At 37.9% G+C, this 21,532-nt stretch overlaps 1 protein-coding gene across 1 annotated transcript in view; it reads left to right on the top strand.

The window, feature by feature from the left end:
* Positions 1-20,261, top strand: part of LOC133528577 (uncharacterized) — a 45,143-nt gene extending 24,882 nt beyond the window's left edge. Inside the window, exons 20-49 of the mRNA XM_061866012.1 lie at positions 142-358; positions 489-581; positions 742-971; positions 1,338-1,545; positions 1,893-1,988; positions 4,654-4,880; positions 5,218-5,431; positions 6,296-6,391; positions 6,554-6,783; positions 7,017-7,233; positions 7,985-8,077; positions 8,393-8,622; positions 9,187-9,394; positions 10,918-11,013; positions 11,705-11,931; positions 12,567-12,783; positions 13,819-13,914; positions 14,390-14,613; positions 14,894-15,104; positions 15,267-15,362; positions 15,706-15,941; positions 16,294-16,513; positions 16,734-16,829; positions 16,904-17,130; positions 17,250-17,457; positions 17,811-17,894; positions 18,010-18,236; positions 18,844-19,060; positions 19,229-19,324; positions 19,866-20,261. Of these exons, the coding sequence (XP_061721996.1) occupies positions 142-358; positions 489-581; positions 742-971; positions 1,338-1,545; positions 1,893-1,988; positions 4,654-4,880; positions 5,218-5,431; positions 6,296-6,391; positions 6,554-6,783; positions 7,017-7,233; positions 7,985-8,077; positions 8,393-8,622; positions 9,187-9,394; positions 10,918-11,013; positions 11,705-11,931; positions 12,567-12,783; positions 13,819-13,914; positions 14,390-14,613; positions 14,894-15,104; positions 15,267-15,362; positions 15,706-15,941; positions 16,294-16,513; positions 16,734-16,829; positions 16,904-17,130; positions 17,250-17,457; positions 17,811-17,894; positions 18,010-18,236; positions 18,844-19,060; positions 19,229-19,324; positions 19,866-20,077 (5,349 nt within the window). The 3' untranslated portion in view covers positions 20,078-20,261. The remainder of the gene's footprint in view (positions 1-141; positions 359-488; positions 582-741; positions 972-1,337; positions 1,546-1,892; positions 1,989-4,653; positions 4,881-5,217; positions 5,432-6,295; positions 6,392-6,553; positions 6,784-7,016; positions 7,234-7,984; positions 8,078-8,392; positions 8,623-9,186; positions 9,395-10,917; positions 11,014-11,704; positions 11,932-12,566; positions 12,784-13,818; positions 13,915-14,389; positions 14,614-14,893; positions 15,105-15,266; positions 15,363-15,705; positions 15,942-16,293; positions 16,514-16,733; positions 16,830-16,903; positions 17,131-17,249; positions 17,458-17,810; positions 17,895-18,009; positions 18,237-18,843; positions 19,061-19,228; positions 19,325-19,865) is intronic.
* Positions 20,262-21,532: the final 1,271 nt, after the last annotated feature.

Here is a 21,532-nt window from a genome sequence, read left to right as displayed (position 1 = left end):
GTACCATCAGGTTCAAATTTTCATGGACAATTTGTGATTGATTTCATTCAGAACTGCGTAGATTCGAACTATCGATGTCCTTGGTCTAAGTATTTAGGCACTCTGTCGAGGTGTTTGATGTCTGATCGTACTATTTTACAGTTCTCAGGACTATGGCACGAAACAGCCGCTTACCCCAAAGTGGAATCGGAGGGTCATTGCATCAACTACGACTTCACGACTGCGACTGCAGATTCTTTCAGTTTGTACACGACTCAAGTCATTGGCCTGGACCTGGATGAGACTAACGCGACTGTAGTAAGGACATCTACTGACAGCAGCGCTAGATTCACTATTACTCTCATCTCTGATGGCAACAGTAAGTAATTATTTCTGTACTCTGTTGTGTACTTTTGTTATATCTTGACGAATCCAAGTAAATTGGTGTCATTCTTTAGAGATTTTTTCATGTAATTAAGGATTAAATTCTATACATGGAATTGTTTCAGACATTGAGATTCCTTATTGGATTTTGGCAACCGACTACGAAAACTATGCTCTAGCGTACAGCTGCAAAAACATCGATGCTAACTATAGAGAAGGTATTACCACCACTTATTTAATACAAAATATGTTTATTGTATCGTATAACAATTCTGAAGTCATAACCCCAAGTAGATTTATTAGCTTTAAAGAGTCGTTTTAAATTGAAATCCCGTGTCTGCATTTAGAAATAAAATATACAATTATTATAATTTTCAGTATACAGTTGGAAATTAAGCCGCACTAAGGAAATATCAGCAGCATCGGAAAACGCCATTAGCGCGGCCATGTCGGGCATTCAAGTTTTAGACGAGCGCTACTTCGAATCGACCAGCCAAAGCGATGAATCCTGTTTCTACCTGCCCGTGCTGGCCCCAGAAGACCCCGTCGTCTTCGTTGGACAGTGCGATCCTAATATTCAAGTCATTCAGAATTTCGATCCGACGAAGGTAATTCGTTTTTAATTAAAGGTTTCAAATATACAGAACTTTATGTATTTATGTTAAAGGAATTTGGTAAAAAAAAATTGCTTAAGCAAAAATATAAATAATTTTAAAGCGCTTACTTGATTATTGATACCATTCATGATGCCATGTAGCTTCTCTTTAAAAACTTGCTGAAACTCACCTTATGCTGCTACTGCAGCACATTACACCGACACACACCAAATCACAGCACATTTCCATGGTTCCCAAAGGAATGACTTCGATTTTCGATCAATTTTACTGTATTGAATGTCATCTGACATTAATCAAAACTCCTCTTTTAACTCAATCTTTTAAGAATTATAGTTTTTTTATGTTATTTTTTTACAGTACGAAGCTCGCTGGCGCCTTATCGAGAGCTACGCTTCAGAATTCCAGACTGGCACTTGTAACGACGCCACGTACACCATACAGAACGATGGCTCCGTCTTAGTTTACAACACGCAAGTCATCAACGAGACTCTGGACACTATCACCGGTTCTGCAGTCCTAGCCACTGCTGACGGTTCTGGGAAGCTACTAGTTACCTTCCCTGGAGGTGAATATACATTTGATCGATATATATGAGTATACCTAATTGCGGAATGCGACGCAGACTCAAAACCCTGACGAAGAAAGCCCCACGTATTGATACATGTCGCCCTTAGCCAAGGGAACCTAGTGCCAGTACTCGCCTATATTGACTGTTTCTAATACATCAGCTTAACCACCACCTGATTGTACCCTTATTTAAGCAAATAAATATTTTGAATTGAACAGTTGTATTTTAACTATGTTTGGGCTCAGCGAGGATTCTGAGCGGAAAAGTTTAGTCAGAGTAAAAAGACACGCTCGTCCTCCTGAAATCACATAAAAAAAAAAAAAACAAATTATGCTATTTTTCAGCGCCTGAACCCGTGGAGTACTGGATTTTGGACACCGACTATGAGTCATACTCGTTGGTCTACAGTTGCGTCAACCTGAACAGCGATCAAAGACGAGGTAATATGGTATTGAAAATATAAATCAGGTATTCTAACGCTCAGCTTAAGAAGATTTAGTTAAATACCTATACCTATCGCGTCGAATGATGGTCCCTATGAGAGCAAGTTCCATTCCGTGGGTATTTTTAGTACTAAAATGTTACATTAAAAAAAATTATGTAATTAACTTTCAAAAAAATTCTGTAAAAACTTTACGTGACAGCTGTACTCGATATAACAATGAACTACCATAGGGACTATCACTCGAAGCGATAGGTATAGAGTAGAGGTAGAGTTTCCTGCGAGTCTGAAATCGAGCTACAAAAGAGCATAACTTGTAATTGAACCAGTGGGTACAATTGAATAGACCGGGTCTCTATTGTTGCCCATAAAGTTTTAAGTCATAATGTATTGTTTGTCCGCATTTTCTTTAGCCATAATTTGGTTTTTCTCAGAAACGCGTAACTTTTCAGGATTGTCAAAATAAAACCTAACCTAACCTATCTATAGGATAACCTAAGGAAATTCCTGAAAAGTTAACGATTTCAGAGTTATGACTTATGACTAATGATAATATGACTATCATTACATTATGACTTTCGATAATTATGCGAAAGAAAGGGATCCGCAACCAGTGGCTAAGTGTAAGCAAGACCGAAAGCCAAGCTTGGCTCAGTGTTTCAGTAAGACCTATAACTTTCCTGCAGCGCATTTAGGCGTGGCCAAAGGCCGAGTTACAGACAAAAACCAATGGCCAAGTGTTTTAAAACGTAAGACCTAAGGCCGACTTTCACGAAGGACCGAAGGACTTCCACGTCGAGGCCAAAGCTCGAGCTACGAAAAAGCTGCCCAGTGCGAGTCGGACTCGCCCATGAAGGGTTCCGTACCATTTATGACGTATTAAAAAAAACTACTTACTATATCTCGTTCAAACCAATTTTCGGTGGAAGTTTGCATGGTAATGTATATCTATATCATATATATATATATATATATATATATATATATATATATATATATATATATATCATATATTTTTTTTGATTTTTCATTCTGTTATTTTAGAAGTTACAGGGGGAACACACATTTTACCACTTTGGAAGTGTCTCTCGCGCAAACTATTCAGTTTAGAAAAAAATTATTTTAGAAACCTAAATATCGTTTTTGAAGACCTATCCATAGATACCCCACACGTATGGATTTGATGAAAAAAAAAAAATTTTTTTAATTTTATGACGTTTTAAAAAAAACTACTTACTAGATCTCGTTCAAACCAATTTTCGGTGAAAGTTTGCATGGTAATGTACATCGTATATTTTTTTTAGGTTTATCATTCTCTTATTTTAGAAGTTACAGGGGGGGGACACACTTTACTTTGGAAGTGTCTCTCGCGCAAACTATTCAGTTTAGAAAAAAATTATATTAGAAACCTCAATAAATCATTTATGAAGACCTATGCATAGATACCCCACACGTATGAGTTTTATGAAAAAAGATTTTTTGAGTTTCAGTTCTAAGTATGGGGAACCCCCATAATTTATTGTTTTTTTTTCTATTTTTGTGTGAAAATCTTAATGTGGTTCACAGAATACATCTACTTACCAAGTTTGAACAGTATAGCTCTTATAGTTTCGGAAAAAAGTGGCTGTGACATAATCGGACCGACAGACGGACATGACGAATCTATAAGGGTTCCGTTTTTTGCCATTTGGCTAAGTAACCCTAAAAATCAGAGCTTGAAATCGGACAAACGGCTGAAGGCCCAACCGTCCGATCGAGGAGCGTTTAAGGCCAAGCTGCAGGAGAATATAGCATGGACATTAATCAATATGATCTGGATTCTCTTGCTACTCAACCTCTAGCATCGTATGGAAGCGCGGCTTGTTTGGATGTTGGAAGCCTTCAACCGTATGCACTTTTTTTAAATTTCATATTTGAGTCATATGATCACTGGCTTTAGGCCTGATTACGAGCGCGCTCTTCGGCCACCCACCTTGCCGGCCTTGAAGTTCATTCTTGCGATCCGCCAAACACATCATCTTTTGTTTGTCCGAGCTCTGCTGTCTTGCATATCGCCCTTCAGCCTTTCGGTTTATTACTAAACAATTAACCATAGTCATTTCCGAATTCAACCCTTCTGTAGCTCTGCCTAGAGCCTCGCACTATGGTGGTGGGTTCTCGAAGGCTGAAATCTCCCTCTCGCTGTCCGATTTTGGCATGCCAGTTTTATATCAGGTATATCAAATTCAGGTATACCAAAAATATAATAAGCGATCATGCCATGACACTTTTTTACAACTGTTTTTTTGCGAAAATTAAACCCTCTTAGATCTTTTTACAGACGTTAAAGAGTCCGTCTTAGATAACTTCTGCATCGACTTTGACTCTACTCATGTTTCACGTAAAAAAACTACTCAGCCTATAGCGCGAGAGCCCCCGCAAGCGCGAGGCCCCTTCAAGCGCGAGGCCCCGTGCGGTTGTCCCGTTTGCCACCCGATTTCGATTTTTTTTTTTAAGGAAAATCTATAAACCTTGTTTTTTATTGTGTCAATAATACACAAAAAAATCATGGAGAATGGAAAATATTTAGAAGTGGAAAAACATTTTGACTTTTTGTATGAACGAATACGTGCTATTTATTATACGAGTACATCCCTCTTAATACATATTTATAATAATTTTAGTATGGAGTTGGAAGATGAGCCGCACCACAGAACTGACGGACGCAGCTGTGACGAGCATCAACCAGATAATAGATAGCGTCGACGTCCTGAACAACCGCTACTTCCAAGAGGTCGATAATACTGCCGCCGGCTGTTTCTACTACCCCTACCCCGATGGCAACCCCGTCGTGTTCAGGGGGCAGTGCAACGAGAGCATCCCTGTTGTGACTGATTTCAATGTTGATAGGGTAAGTCATACGGCACCGCACATTAACCTATTCATGCTACCTAATAATAATACCTAAATATGGTGTGCATGCAATCAAAATTATTTACCTCGATATCAAGCAATATTTTATTTATGTTTTAGGAGTTAAAATACTATAAGCAGTATCCGAAAGGATTAAAATAACTTTCGAGATTGTAATTACAAATCTTCTTGCACGCTATTTATGTATAAAATAAAGCTGGTGAAACTAGCAATCTAGAGACATTACCCTCAGATTTGATAATTCAAATGCAATATTCAAATACTTACCCGGTCAATATTAGTAATCGCTTACTATTGTTTGCTTATTTTTTTAGTATATGGGTCTTTGGTACGATATCGAGAGCTATCCTCAAGAGTTCCAAGATGGAACCTGCGCCACTGCCACCTACACGCTTAACGGCGTCGTGGAGGTATACAATACTCAAGTCGTCAATGAAACTTTGGACTATATCTCTGGAAGCGCTGTGCCCGACAACGACGATGGGTTAGCAAAGTTGCTTGTAACTTTCCCCATCGCTGGAACTGACTGTAAGTGATGAATTATTTTTTAGAAGTTTCTATATAATTACTTCAGTATTTATTTGTTTATTATTATTTATATGCGCCTAAAGTGTCTGACTGCCGCGTAAACGCCTCCCTCCTCCCTTTTCACGTATCCCGTGATCATCTTGACCAGTCTTCCCACCAATTCTTATCAAAGGCGTCAATATTATCTCACCAACCTCGTCTATGCTCGATGCTATACCGACTTCGATTTTACGGGACCTAATTGGTTGTTGTTATAACCCACAAATCATCCAGCAAACGGCGCATCCACTTCAGCTTGGAGACTGTTTCACACGGTATATAAATATATATGGCAACTTTATAGACAGCTTGAAATAAAATTGATATGTGCTCATTATTGAGTTTCGTGGGTTACGATTATTTTTAAGAATACCACTGTAATTTAGTTAATAAATAAATAATAATAAATGTGCTACAGTGCAGTGTCAGTCTTTCGATGCGAGAAAGCAACACACTTACACGTTTTATTTATGAAGCAACACAAAATCAAAAACTTTATTCTCCAGTTTAGGCATATCAGAAATGCACTTATGAAAGTTAAACTACCACCGGTTCTAACACACACCAGTCACGCCACAGCCCCGAGAACATAGCTGCGCAAGAAACTCGGTGGGACTCATCTGCACCAATAATTATATATCAAATCTTATAAATAGGCAATCCTTAGTTATTTCAGTAAATATATCATTAAATAAGAGGTTATATTTACAAAACTAAAAGATCAAACACAAAAATATATTTCAACTGTGTTTCTCAATTATCAATAAACAATAATGCAGGCATGGATTTTTTATTCTGGGGTTATTATTTATTTCTGTCTTACAGTTTCTATTACCTCTCCATACTGGGTGCTGGACACGGACTATGATAATTACGCAGTAGTCTACGCTTGCGTCAACCTCAGTGACGACTCTCGCAGAGGTAAGAACTAAAAGTATTACAAGTAAAACATATGTATAATAAATTAATAATAATAACAACTTTAGCATAAAATAATATTCAAAAATTGTTTGTGTAAATTTCGATAAATACGATAAGTATGTCGATAAATAAAGTTGGCTATATTGCATTTGTTTCTCTCAGTCGCAAGCTGGAAGCTCAGCAGACAGAAGACCATATCAGAGGCATCAGAAACTGCAATCAGCGCGGTAATAAACAGCGTCCAAGTCCTCAGCCAGGAATATTTCGTGAGAAGAGACCACACTGACGATGGGTGCTTCTACTACCCTGAACCGGAGGCAGGCAAGCCTGTGGTGTTCCCGGGACAGTGCGATGAGAGTATTCAAGCGGAGCCGGATTTTAATTTGGATCGAGTGAGTATGAGACTTGAATTTGTTTTCAATAAAGTAATTAATAATAAGTAATTAGTAATCTTGTGAGCATTAGCTTGACAACGACGAACTTGTTAGATAATCGGCAATCTTATGCCATCAAAAACAGAATACGTTATAATCTGAAAGTCTCGCAGCCGTACAAGTCTAACTATAGGTACTCCCTCTGTATAATTTGAGAGATTTTTGACGTCTTGTCGTGTTTTTTTAATTAGTTCTCAGGATTATGGCACGAAACAGCTGCCTACCCCAAAGTAGAATCGGAGGGTCATTGCATCAACTACGACTTCACGACTGCGACTGCAGATTCTTTCAGATTGTACACAACTCAAGTCATTGGTCTAGATCTGGACGAGACTAACGCGACTGTAGTAAGGACGTCTACTGACAACAGCGCTCAATTCACTATTACTCTTACCTCTGATGGAGACAGTAAGTAATTATTTTTATACCCTTTTTGTTATATCATAAGTTCATAACGCCTGTTTAATTAAAATTCAAAATTCTGGTTATAAATTCAAATATGTTGGTATCAAACGACAGAAAAAATATATCATACCAATTTCTCACACACGTACGTCACTATCAATTAATACATTTTGTGTTTCCAAAAACCTTATACCTTGATTTATTTTGATGTATTTAACCCTTTTCCAGGCCGCACCAATCTACAAGGTTTTCCCAAAAATCCAAATATATTCCAATTAATCCAGCTTTGATGATTATTTGAAGACAAGTAACATTTCCTGAAGGTGTAATCTAATTTGAACCTTAAATCGGAATGCTAAAATTGATATTCTAATAGCGCGTATGTGGTCGATACATCGTGCTATGCCTATTGCGTTTCGGGAATGATCAGTATTTTCAACTATAAGATGGAATAAACTAAATTGATCGACACAGTCACAGGAGTAGACAATAATCAAACGACACCATAAACGACAACGGACGCCATAATAATCATCAACATAAAAATGGCACCTTGTTCTAAAAATATCGAAAAAAAAGTTCATTTACATAATAATTTAGCTTCAGGTTACTATACGTCTGGGAGGACATCATCAAGGATTAAATTGACGCTTCGCTCTGAATTAAAAACTTAGTTAAAATAAGTTAAGATAATTTTATAATATACTTAATAAATAAGTAAACAACATATATGTATACATCGCATTGTTTTCAGATATTGAGATTCCTTATTGGATTTTGGCAACTGACTACGACAATTATGCTCTAGCGTATAGCTGCAAGAACATCGATTCTAACTATAGAGAAGGTATAACCACCACTTATTTATTTAATACACAACATTTATTTATTTAAACTTTATTGCACAGTAAAAACTATACAGTTACAAAAGGCGGACTTAATGCCACAGTATTCTTTACCAGTATAATATTAATAAATTTCTCGTGAATCAATTTCAGAACTGTCATAAGACCAAGTAGAGTCCCTAACGTTAGACATTTCTTTGAGTTTTAAGTTGAAGAAATAAGTAAGTAAGTAAGTAAGTAAATATTCTTTATTGCACCAACAATTAAAATAATAAATAAGATAATAATAAGATATATATAATTATTATAATTTTCAGTATATAGTTGGAAATTAAGCCGCACTAAGGAAATATCGGAAGCATCAGAAAACGCCATCAGCGCGGCCATGTCGGGCATTCAAGTTTTAGACGAGCGCTACTTCGAATCGACCAGCCAAAGCGATGAATCCTGTTTTTACCTGCCCGTGCTGGCCCCAGAAGACCCCGTCGTCTTCGTTGGACAATGCGACCCTAATATTCGAGTCGTTCATAATTTCGATCCGACGAAAGTAAGTACCTTTTAAATTCAATTGTCAATATGAAAAACTTAGTTTTTATATGAAAGTAATTTGACATTTTCCCTGGATAATAATTGCTTATGCAAAAAATAAAAATAATATGCTCTTACTTGATTATTGATAAATAACATCCATGAAGATGTGCATCTTCAGCCTAAAAGCTTGAGTCAGTCAACCTATGCCACTGCAACACACTGCGCCACACTGGCACTGTACCGACATTACCTACACACCACAACACAACACATTGCACTAACTTTATAGGTACCTAAATGCCCTAGCGTTTCTAGAATTCACGCTAACTAACTCACTGTACTAATATCAATAATTACAGAAATCCATACTTAGGTAACCGTACATAATCATTGTAGGTATTAATGTACATATATATAAGAAAACCACAAGCTATATATTCTACGCCTCCTTGCGCAACGAATAACTCGATTTTACTTGACAGGTGACATCAATCAAATGTCCTCTTCAAAGAGAATGGAGAATATTTCGTTCCAAACCTAAGAATTATGGTTGTTTCATAAGTACAATTTATTTTTACAGTATGAAGGTCGCTGGCGCCTCATCGAGAGCTATGCTTCTGAATTCCAAGATGGTACCTGCAATGACGCCACGTACACCATCCAGAACGATGGCTCCGTCTTAGTTTACAACACGCAAGTCATCGACGAGACCTTGGACACAATCACCGGTTCAGCGGTGCTTGCTACCGCTGACGGCTCTGGAAAACTACTTGTCACCTTCCCTGGAGGTAAATATTAATTTATTGGTACCTACCTATAAATGTGTGCAGTGTGCCGCATGCGGACGTGACAACACACTCAAAAACCCTGATGAATAATGCTCCGCATATTCGAAATACGTCGCGCTAAATGCCATATAAGATATAACCATTGTACTTTAACCGATAAGTAGGTAAATAGCATAAATGAATAGTAGATTATTAACCAAGTGATGAAAGACACTAATTTCAGTCCAGGTGGTTTGGCCAGGTTCGAACGCAGTGAGAGCGCCAATAGACCGAAACTGAAATGGCGCCTTTCACCCGAGTTAAAGACTCTATTTTAGATACATTTTTATATAAATGTGGCAGCAGAGCCTAGTAAATATTCAAGGCAGATAATATCCTTCCCATTTTACGTTAAAAAGTTAGACCTACAACTACACAGCAGTAGGTAGGTACCAGTTTTCACACGAAAAAAACTAAAACGTAAGTATATTATTTAAATTATTTTCAAAATTGACGATTCTCACGGCGTTGTATAGAGTTGTCAGTCTTCTTTATTTACTAGTCTCTGGTGGTACTGGTACTAATATCTTTCCCTAAATACTTCACGAGAGACAAAATCTAGGACGAATGAAAGGACACGTTCGCTCGTATATCAAACGATGTTTTCTTATTACTTTTGAGAGAAAATCACAATATTATATACGTGACTATAATTTGTCATTAAATTGACCTACGCCACGTACGCCACCTACGAGCATGGTTTTTTCGTTAGAACTTACAATCAACATTTACATGTCTATCTAACGGATAGCGAAAAGCAGGTTGATTACAATTGCTGGAGGTAGATTGCAATTTTTATAAAAAGAGTAACACACATATTTTAGCAATTCCAGTAATTTTAAAATTATTTTTTCATAAATGTATGGAAATCGGTGGGATGGAAATTGCATCTGACTTTCTAAATTTTTACTTTTTCGTTCTGCACCTTGAAGGATTTAACAACTGGAAAGAAGTCTGCCGATTTTTGCGGGGGAGGGGCACGTCAAATGTATGGCTAATTGTACGTGACGTACAAATAGCCAACTCAGATAAACGTCGGTCCATGCAATACATATGACCATTGGCCGAGGTTTTTGACAGAGTTGTAAGGTCTTAAAGGCGACTTCAGTTGCTAAATCCTCCAAGCTGCACCTTCCAACAGCCAACGGCATTAAGTACTCATACAGCCAACGTAATGTCAAATAACTTAAAGAAAAGTGTTTTATTGTGGCCTTATAGGTTTCTTCCGTTGTTCACCCACGCAAGTTTAAGGTTAAACTAATATTTTTGGTGAATTCGTTTTGGTCCCCACCTTATGAGCTCGATGTGGATATAATGGGGACTACCAATTAATTCGCCGCTAGGGGCGCCACCGCCACTATAATAATAGTTATTAGTAAGTAATTCTAATTAGTAATTAACTTCAGAGTAGGTGAAAATATATCTTTCTTCTTCCAGGACTTGCTTTTTAAACATTATATTAACTAATACTGTTACATTTTCAGCGCCGGAACCCGTGGAATACTGGATTTTGGATACAGACTATGAGTCATACGCGTTGGTTTATAGTTGCGTCAACCTGAACAGCGATCAAAGAAGAGGTAATATAGGAAAGGGTCCTAGTTTTTACAGCAAATAATGTTTAATAATAATGAAACGTACACAACTAATAGAACTAAAATCTGTCACTACCTAAGCAAATAAAGAATAGTCACTGACCTTTATGTCCATAGATCTTTTGTAGATCTTGCGGTAACTCGAAACTCTTGCGGTGACGGTAAAATTAAAACTTGGATGAGGTTTACGCACCATAAACAGAAACATATATATTATACATATGTAATATTTACCAGCATAACAAAAACCAAACCAAAACAAAACCCAAACAAAAATGATTGTAATCTTTATGCATAAAGATAACAAGAACTGCAGACAGATAACTGCAGTTAGCACTTAAATTGCCGAGAGAGATTGTACCAGTAAAAGCAAAAGACAAGCGAAAATACATTTTGTATGTACAAAAATATATACATATTTTGTATATTTCGTAAATATATTTTGTTTATTTATTTGTGTTACATTTTTTATCACTGGCCAGTGCGCGCGATTGGTACGAGTACACCATGCAGGTTTGCTCAGTTAGATGTTACAACTTAAAGTATTGTCATACGTATTTTAACTATTTATCCTGCATACTTATAAAGATAAGTAAGCATACTTACTCAAAATAACGCCGTAAATTATGTTATACCAATAATAGCGCATTGTTTTATAACTTGAAATATGTTGCAGTATGGAGTTGGAAACTCAGCCGAACCACCAGCCTGACCGACGCCGCAGCAGCTGCCATCGAGCAAATCGTCGACTCGATGAACGTTCTCGACGACCGCTTCTACTCGACGATGGACCACACGGCCGCCGGTTGCTTCTACTTCCCGGTGCCCGACGGCAACCCGGTGACGTTCCGTGGCGTGTGTGATGACAGCATCAGCGTTGTTGAAAACTTCGACATAGAGAAGGTATTTTACTTTTATTTAAATTTGTTCGGGTCAAATCTTGCAAACTAAATTAGACCCACTTTCCAATATTCATTTGAGCTGAAACTCCATTATATACTTACCTATGTAAGTTGGGTGACAATTCAATTTGTTACACAACGAAGGTCATTAAAATATCTGACACGATTTTATTTGTAGAGACATAAGAGCGTGTCACATATTTTTGCGGACGTCGGGTAACATATTATTGCAGGTAACTGTACCATATAGCTGATCTGATGATGGACACAGGAGGAATTAAGCCATAGGGACTCTGTAATAAAAGTTTGTTGGAATTGTCTCGATATGTATTACTTACCAAAAGTACAGTCAGTGATAAAAGCTGGTGTCAATATGTTTTTTTTTTGACAAAAAATATATACAATATGTACATCAAAAACTACCTTTCCTTTGCTTTTTTGCTAGAATCGAGATATTGATTTTTCGTCTTTGTAAGATTATACTGGAAATTCCAAAGAAACACAACTACTTTCGAGGATAAAAAAATATATGAAATTATTGCACATTTTAAAGGAGTTGCTGGCTAAATAACGTTTTTCAAAAATATTTTAATTTAACCTAAACCATCTTCCTTTATAAGCTCAATTATTCCACAGTACATGGGCCTCTGGTATGACATCGAGAGCTACCCTCAGGCGTTCCAAGACGGCACGTGTGCCACAGCCACCTACACTCTCACAGACGATGGCGTACTTGTGTACAACACACAAGTCGTCGAGCAGCTTCTGGACAATGTGAACGCTACCGCTGTGCCCGCAGCGGACGACGGACTCGCGAAGTTCATCGTCACATTCCCTTTACCTGGTTCTGACTGTAAGTACCACTGTACATTGATCACTGGTCTGCCAGTTGCCAGTCTCAAATGTTGTGCTATCACCGCGGATGGATACACGGTTGACAACGTATCGGTGAAGAACACTCAAATCATTACTTTTCGAAATTACACACCCGCGCCTTACGACAGACTTGATAATCAAAAATTCAAAATTCAAAAAAATATTCTGCAATTAGGTCTCAAGGGCTCTTTTACAAGTCAATACAACATTTATAAATACAACAGCCAATACCTGGGTAAACATTACATTATAATAATCTTAAAATAAATAATTACTACAATAAAATAGAGATGTATAGTCTCTATGGTTAAAAATACATTAAATCTGGATATATAAAAGGTCCCCAATATCAGAGTACTAATACTAATAAGATTTAGAGGTGCAAAGTCTCTCCAAGTGTCAAAATAAAATGTATACTAAATAAATAAATCGCGTCTGGACTGTTAAGCTAGCAGTCTCATAAACTAACGCTACAGAATACATAACTAGTTTGTACCAATTCTCTTGACTTGATACATACTAGTTAATATTCTTATATTATTCAATATTACAGAGACGTATAGTCTCCACGGTTATTAACATTAAGTTTGGAGATGTATAAGGTTCCCACGGTCTGAGAAAGGTAATAATACAAAATAATAATTACATTAATAAGATTTAGAGGTGTAAAGGTTCTCCAAGTGTCAAAGAATAAAAAATAAAAAAAAATACGCCATCGTCACTTATCCCATTGCTGATGCTGGTTGTTATTAAATAACGTATACTCATTGCTATTGATTGATTCTCCTTTCATGTGTGTTCAGAAAAAAATCCCAGTGTTGTTTATTTATTTATTAAAAGTTTATTGCACAAATAAAGAAAAAATTACAAATGGCGAACTGTCCCGAAAATCCCGGTCCTATTATTCCATACGTAACGTAACTATACTAACGGTATTTACTGGATTTTGTCTATTTAAAAAAATGATGTAAAAAAACTACTTTAGTAACCAATTTCAAAATGTTCGTTTCAGTGACAGTGGACGTACCATATTGGGTGTTGGATACTGACTACGACAGCTACGCTCTCGTCTACTCTTGCAGTCAAATAAATGATGAATATAGAAGTGGTAAGTTGATGTCATTGTTTTACAAAGTAACCTTTAAAATACATAAGGTTGTCAAATAGAATTGTGGACTTTTGTTTGAAAGAAAGAAGGCTTCAAAAAGACGACGAGGTTGGATTTGTTATGTAAGTCCAACGATTACTCAGAGACTGTTAGACCGATTTTTAAAATTATTATTTTGTTAGAAAGGATATGCTTTCCAATTGGTACCATTCTTGTCAAGTCAGGATCTGATTACGGTATCCCGTAGAAAGGTATCCCGTATACTCGTACCTATAGCGATATCAGTGTTTTTTAAAGTAACACGTGCTTTTGCTCTCTAATAATACAATTTTGCGAAATATTGCAGGTCGCTGATGAAGGCCAAAAAATGATGGCATTTTAATCTGTGTAGTGTAGTGATCGGTGATTTTTTTTAAAGATGATTGAAATAAAATATGTTTCTTAAAATAATGCTAAAAGCAAAATCTGTTTACAGTATCCAGTTGGAAACTCAGCCGCTCACAAGAACTAACAGCAGCTGCCCAGACTGCCATTAACGCTGTAATAGACAGGGTGCAAGTGCTAGGCGACCAGTACTACAACCCGCGAGGGCACACTGAAGAAGACTGCTTCTATTACCCTGATAACTTCGGAGGACCGGTATTGCTAAACGGACAGTGCGAGGCACCAAATGTAGTACAAGACTTTAATCTCAATTCGGTGAGGATCTCTCATTTTAGATCTCTTTAATTAACGCTATTTCTGTCTCAGTCAGCTGGCTTTCCTGCTCCGGTACACCAACTATTGTATAGAAAAACAGTGCTTTAATACATTCTGTATTATATCTGTACATTTAGCTCCTGGAGAATCCGACATCATCATCTTTTGTCTTCGGGATTAACCTTCTCATGAATCGGTTAGGAAGCCCATAAGATTAGAATAAGTATACAAAAGTTAGAGCGGCGACAACAAATTCTCGAATAGAGATCTTTTTTTTCAGTTCGCCGGTTCATGGCACGAAACAGCTCGCTTCCCATCTAACGAGCAAACCGGTGAATGCGCCGCCAGCGAGTTTGTGATCAACCAGAACTCCCTCGTATTGACTCAAACCATCGTGTATAATGAAAGGTTGACCACGGTGTCCGGACCGGCGGTGGTAGCTAGCGATGGAAGTGGTATTATTACTGCTACATTACAGAATGTTGAAGGAGGTAAGTTGCCGTGAGATGACAAAATGCTTTTTTTGCATTACATTACTTGTAGCCAATATCATGGAGTTTGTATCTCTATAGAACAATATAACCCAGTAAGTATAATAAATACAACGTGTTTTCCAATGTATATATATATAATGTGTTCTGTTACAATTTCAGTCTCCGTTGAAGTGACGCTTTACGTCTTGGACACCGACTACATGGAATATGCTTTGCTATTTAGTTGTGTGAATATAGACGACACCAGCAAACAAAGTAAGTTTAATTCTATAAACTGATATTAAAAATGTTAAGTAACTTATGAACTGAATATCTTAGAGAGTGTTTGAGCCGTAACCGTACTCTAACATACTTGGGTCCTTCAGATAGAAAACCAAAACTTCTATTTACTCTTTTATTAATACCTACTAGACAACACTTTCTGTAGGTATTTAAAACACAAGTATGAAATCTGTAGAATAAAGTTAAGGGAAAATATACTGAAATTAGGCATTGCACAGGTAGAGGAGGCTAAGATCCACAATATAAAGAGAAAAATAATAATAACAATATATAATAACAATAAATAATAATAATATATATACAATTTTGTTAACAGTATACAGTTGGAAAATGAGTCGCTCCAGATCAGGTCTCTCTCAAGCAGCCAACGACAGAATAGACGAAGTGGTCAAGAACAACGTGGACCTCCACGAGAATTACTACGAAAATACTGATCAGAGCAATGATGGATGTTTCCACTATCCAGTCTTTAACGAAGCTCCTCCAGCTATCGTGTTACCAGGTCCTTGTGATGATAGGATTCAAGCTAAAGCCGACTTTGAAGTGAATGGTGTAAGTACCTGACCAAATTAACTGAATGAAAGCTGAATTGTTTATGAGAGTTTTTTTTATTCATCGCCTAGAATTTTTTTGCTACTCCATTTCAACTAGGTTTAAATGTACAGTCTAAGTATGAATTTGACGATTAATAAAGAATTTCGTGCAAATAAGGCACCGTTTCATGGCTCTTGATAATGTTTTAACATCCGTTTTTAAGTGTATGTGTCTTCTTATGCCACTCGGAGGCAAATAGGCAGTTAATTTATGGCAGCAAATAGGCAGTAAGTTTATGTACCATGGTTTCGCAATAAAGGTTTCTTCTATTCTATTCTATTCTAATTAACTTTCATTACTTTCACAACAGTACCTCGGAAGATGGTTCGAAGTATCCAAATACCCGCAAAGGGATCAAGTTGGTGAATGCTCTCGAGCGCACTACAGTCCTGGGCAAGGTGATGCTCCCGTAGATGTGAGGAACACCATCGTCTACAACCAGACCCTGGAGACCAGGGAGGGAACGGCAGTGCTACACAGCACTGATGGAAGCGGCCTTTTGTGGGTCACGTTCGTTCTTGATGACGGAGGTACGTTGAAACAAATTTGTACCATTTAAGCAATTTTATGTCATACCTTAACCTCTAGAAAGTAGATGATCTAATCTAAAGCTAATGATTCATCATTTCTCGATTTTTCTCAAGCCAAATCGGAAACAATAATGACATGAAACACATTACTGCATTTACTTACCACAATGTATATTAGCCTAATAAGACACTTGTATAAATCTGTCTTTCCAATTTTCAGTGGTCGTGGAAACTAATTACTATGTTCTTGAAACTGACTACACAAGCTTCGCCCTCGTCTACAGTTGCAGGGACTTAGACAATGGCGACAGTGAAGGTAATTTGAACTACAATTTGATTATTCATTCTTAAGACTGAAATAATTCATCTATAAATTTTTCTGAACAACAGTATACAGTTGGAAGCTCAGCAGAGAGCCAACGCTCAGCGACGCAGCCAACAGCATTATTGATGAGGTGATCAGAAACACGAGAGGTCTCTTAGAAGAATACTACGTACCGACCAGCCAAAGTGATGAGGACTGCTTCTACGTGCCCGAACTGAATGAAAACGCTGCGTTGCACTTTAGAGGACAGTGCGAAAGTGTCTCCGGTGTAGAAGGATTTGATGTGTCTCGGGTAAGAGATTCTTTTTCATTCAAGTTTTCTTTAACAACAGAACGATAGCTTCTTCTTTTAATCTACTTAATCTTTCATCAAGTCATGTGTATTCTAGTGTCTCTAAACTCAATTCACAGTACGCGGGCTGGTGGCACGAGATTGAGCGGTTCCCTACAGATGGCAACCCTGGCGATTGTACCAGCTCTCAATACACCAGCGTTGGCAATACCATTCAAGTGGTCGATACCAGCGTGTTCAACCTCACGGGACAGATCACCACGGGCACCGTCGTAGCTAGTAGCAACGGCGTCCTGACCAGGACCCTGAGCAATGGACAAGTCGAAGGTAATTTGAAGGAATAGATTTATGGGGCAAGTGATTACAGCTCGTAGTAAACATGCACCGAAATCAATATCCAAGTGTCTAATACCAGAGTATTCATCCTCGTTGCTTAGCCAACGTGCCAATCGTTTACGCTCCGTAGCGTAGTGTAGTCATCTCTCTCTATCACTCTTCCACATCAGTACGACAGTGACAGTTGCGTTTCGCTCGCTACGGAGGGTAAACGATTGGCATGCTGACTAAGCGCCCAGATCAACACACCACACACACACAACAACGGATCGTGTGAAAACATTATCTTTTAGTCACATTTTAAATAAGAGAAAGAGACTACTATTTTATCATCTTCATTTCAGAATTGGTTGTTTTGGCAACGGATTACGAGACTTATTCGCTGTTGTACTCCTGTTCCAATAATGAAAATGGAGAATACAGACGAGGTATGTTTTTAATTTTCTGCTTATGTTTAGGTTGGCAAATTTGTTACTATACTACATTAAATTTTCCAAAGAACGGGTTGTTTTCGCGACATATTAAGACTAAACATTCTTACAGTATGGAGCGCCAAACACAGCAAGCAGCGAGAACTGACAGAAGCAGCTAAAAACGCGATGGAGCCTATAATTGAAGCTAACCAAGTGCTTTACCCGCAATTTTACCTAACCGTTGATCAGTCCGATGACGCTTGCTTCCATTATCCCGAACCGACGGGCGAAAAGGTCATACTTCGCGGGCAGTGTGATGACAACATACCTACTGTCCAGGACTTTGACGTGCCTGCGGTAAGACGTTTCTATATTTTCTGGTGGATCTGGCTGTTGAGCCTGTTGACTTAATTACCGGAGCTCCTGAAGATGATCGAAATCCTACTCTTTCAAATGTTGCACAGTCAACATCAATAGTAGCGTAGGTATAAAATAACGCGCCAAAAGTATCTGCCGCTCTCCAATACTTTTCAAAATATATATAAGACAAATCTCCACAATTCTAGTTCAAAGGTATTTTCTACAGTTGTATCTCTTTTCGTGTGTTATACACACATATATTTTATAGGTATATTTCAGAATGACAGATACTTTTGACGCGTAATCTAATCAGCTACTTTTGATGCTGAATGTAGGTAGTAGATACTTTCCTAAAATCAACGTTTGAATCATCTGTTTTTTTTCTAATCCATATTTATTGCTTTCCATATATCCCACTTTGTTGCTTGCCATAAGGACGAGATTTGCTTGTATCTTTATACGAATAACCTGACAAGGCGTCCTTATGGCAAGCGACAAAGTGGGACGTTTTGATGGCCGCGGTTATATTTTTTTCACGATCACGTGCTTTATTCTAACCTTCCAAACTCGTTTACTTGCGCTTAAAATACTTATTTTCCTGTAGTACACCGGCGACTGGTACCTCATCGAACAATACCCTAACCCTCACGTCTCTGATGACGGCACGTGCGTTGGCGCTCGCTACACGTACGACTTTGAGACAGAGGAGATCTCGATTCTCCACTGGGAGGTCGTGGAAGGAAACCTTACCTCGACCAATGGTACCGCGAGGACTGATGGCGCGAAGATGATTATAACTATGGCGGTCGCGGGCAGCAATGGTAAGATTATCAATTTATCACAAATTTTAATAGTGCATGCAATAAGCTAACGTAGTCAGTTTACCGTTTACTTACTGGCAGTATATTTGCTTGGTTCTGAAGATCTACCTAAATATTAAAAAAAATTAAAAATGTTCAGCTACCTTATAAAAATATTTTTTCTTTCAGACACTACAACAACACAGTTGAAAATCTTGCAGACGGACTACGCCTCTTACTCCTTGGCGTATACTTGCACTAACGTCAACCAGTTCCAACGCGAAGGTGCGTTCAAATTCGCAGTTAAAGGAAATGCAAATTAGTACGCTCACACGCACACAGGATTACCCGTTAAGTCGAGCGTTGTGAGCGTCGATCAATTAAAGCACGCCAGCGCCGTCGTGTGAATAAATACACGGACATCCATTTAAGTCGTGTCATTCAAACGCTTTTTTAACGCGCGTTGTAAAAGCGCTCGTGCGAATGAGGCCTCACTATTGAAAAATCGTATCTACCTCAAGTGTGACATTTTATTTTCTTCATAATCAAAGTGCTGTCATAACGGTTTAAGAGGTTTTATCTTTCTTAGTTAAATGTTGCAGGGTGTCCATGTTTTAAATAATTTAATTTGTGTTAGCGAATGTTTTCTTTTACTTATATGATGGCGAACGATCCATTAGGATCCTAATATTTACCGATTGTGAAAGCTTAGTCCTGCTCACGTATCATGAATCATCTTGTATCATTGCCAGCTTCATAATGACGCAAAACTAGAAAAAGAAACTCACTTTGTAGCGGCGAAAATTTTAGCGATTTTTTTTTACAGTGACTGCCTTCAAGTTCAGCAGAAGCCGCTCCTTACCAGCAAGCGCTGTGACTGCCATCACCTCATATATGGCGACACGACAAGAGCTTGACCAACAGTACTTCACCTCGGTGGAACAAAATGAAGACTGCCTGGATCCGAGCTCCGCGGTTTTGGTCCGCGGCAGTTTTGTAGTTTTAATAGTTTGTGCAATTTTGCAAATTTTAATGTAATTTATAAGTAGAAGAGAGGAATCATAACAGTCCAATCACATCGAAAGTGGTGTACTTACGTAATTTTTGTAAACGGATTATCTGAAGCATGGACGTGTAACCGCAACCACAACCAGCTTTTTTTAATTGATAAGCAATTAATGAAATTCAGAAAATGTGGTTTAGTTACGTTCGATTCACGAAAGCTGGCGCTGGCTCTGACTGACACCAGGAGGCCTACCGCGAAAACCGTAATTCGCAAATTGGGATCTGTCTCTTTTACTCTCGCTAAGACGTAATTAGAGTGACAGAGAAAATGCCCGCAATTGACGAACTTCGGTTTTCGCGGTAGGCCCCCTGTACACAGTCAGAGCAACCATTTTATGGGTTAATGTGATACACACAGTTATTATCGTTCACTCATTCATTCACTTCGTGCAAGCTTTTGTGAATCGTCCTGTAGTCGGTACCAAGATATACAAATAGCGACGACCAAGGTGGACAAATCATAATATAAAGATAAAATGGTAGAGCCGGCAGATGACCGAACGAGATGCTCTTATAGAACTTTCAGTACAAGTAGCAGAGAAAGCGTTATTATTGTTTGTCCTTGATACAGTTTCTTTCTTTATTCACCACCGTAGATCTTAGTATGGTTTATGCTGGGCGACAAATAACTCGACCCAATTAGGTAGGTTGTTTTTGGTATGTTGTCAGGAATATAAAACGTGTTTTTATTTTATCGCATTACATATATTTATGTTCTGTTCCGCCCGTGCACGCGTATAGCACATCTACAAGATCCTACCATCTATGGGCCAAATACATCGGTGCATATCCTTATTTTTACGTTAACACACCTTTTACGATACATGTGACCACTTTGGCAGTCACTATCTATTTTGGTGCTGACTGTACAAGGCTAAGAAAAGTGGCGCCATCTACAATAATGGTGAGACGCGCGACTTTGTATGGTGATTTGGTGAATTATAGTATTTATTATTTACTCATCGGTAAATACCCATTGTGCAAACGCAGTTTGTAAAATCAAATGTAGGTACCTCATTAATAAGTTTGTAAGAATTATTACACCAAAAAGTTAAATTTATTTCCGTGTTTTACTTACCTTATCTAAATGTTCCAATAGGTATGCTTAGGCATTCTTAAGTAGATACATCGGTATATATATACCAGGTGGCCAAAAAATATGTGCATTCCCGTTGCCTGGGAGGTTTTGGGCTTATACTGAGCAAATTTTACTATGGGACCAACCCCGAAATCGCGAAACAATTTTCTGGCTGTTTCATACATTTTACCTGGGCCATTTTCTATGGGAGGGTATGGGATATTATAATATAGGTATCGATAGTAGGTATCCCAGGAGAGTTAAATTTAATCGTTACACACATAATGTGGAAGTTCAATAGAAAAGGCAAATAATGTAAACATATATTATGTTATCACAGATTTTGTTAG

This window comes from Cydia pomonella, chromosome 19 (assembly GCF_033807575.1).
Source record: "Cydia pomonella isolate Wapato2018A chromosome 19, ilCydPomo1, whole genome shotgun sequence".
In the NCBI taxonomy this organism is placed as follows: Eukaryota; Metazoa; Arthropoda; class Insecta; order Lepidoptera; family Tortricidae; genus Cydia; species Cydia pomonella.
This window is presented reverse-complemented; position numbering and strand designations above follow the sequence as displayed.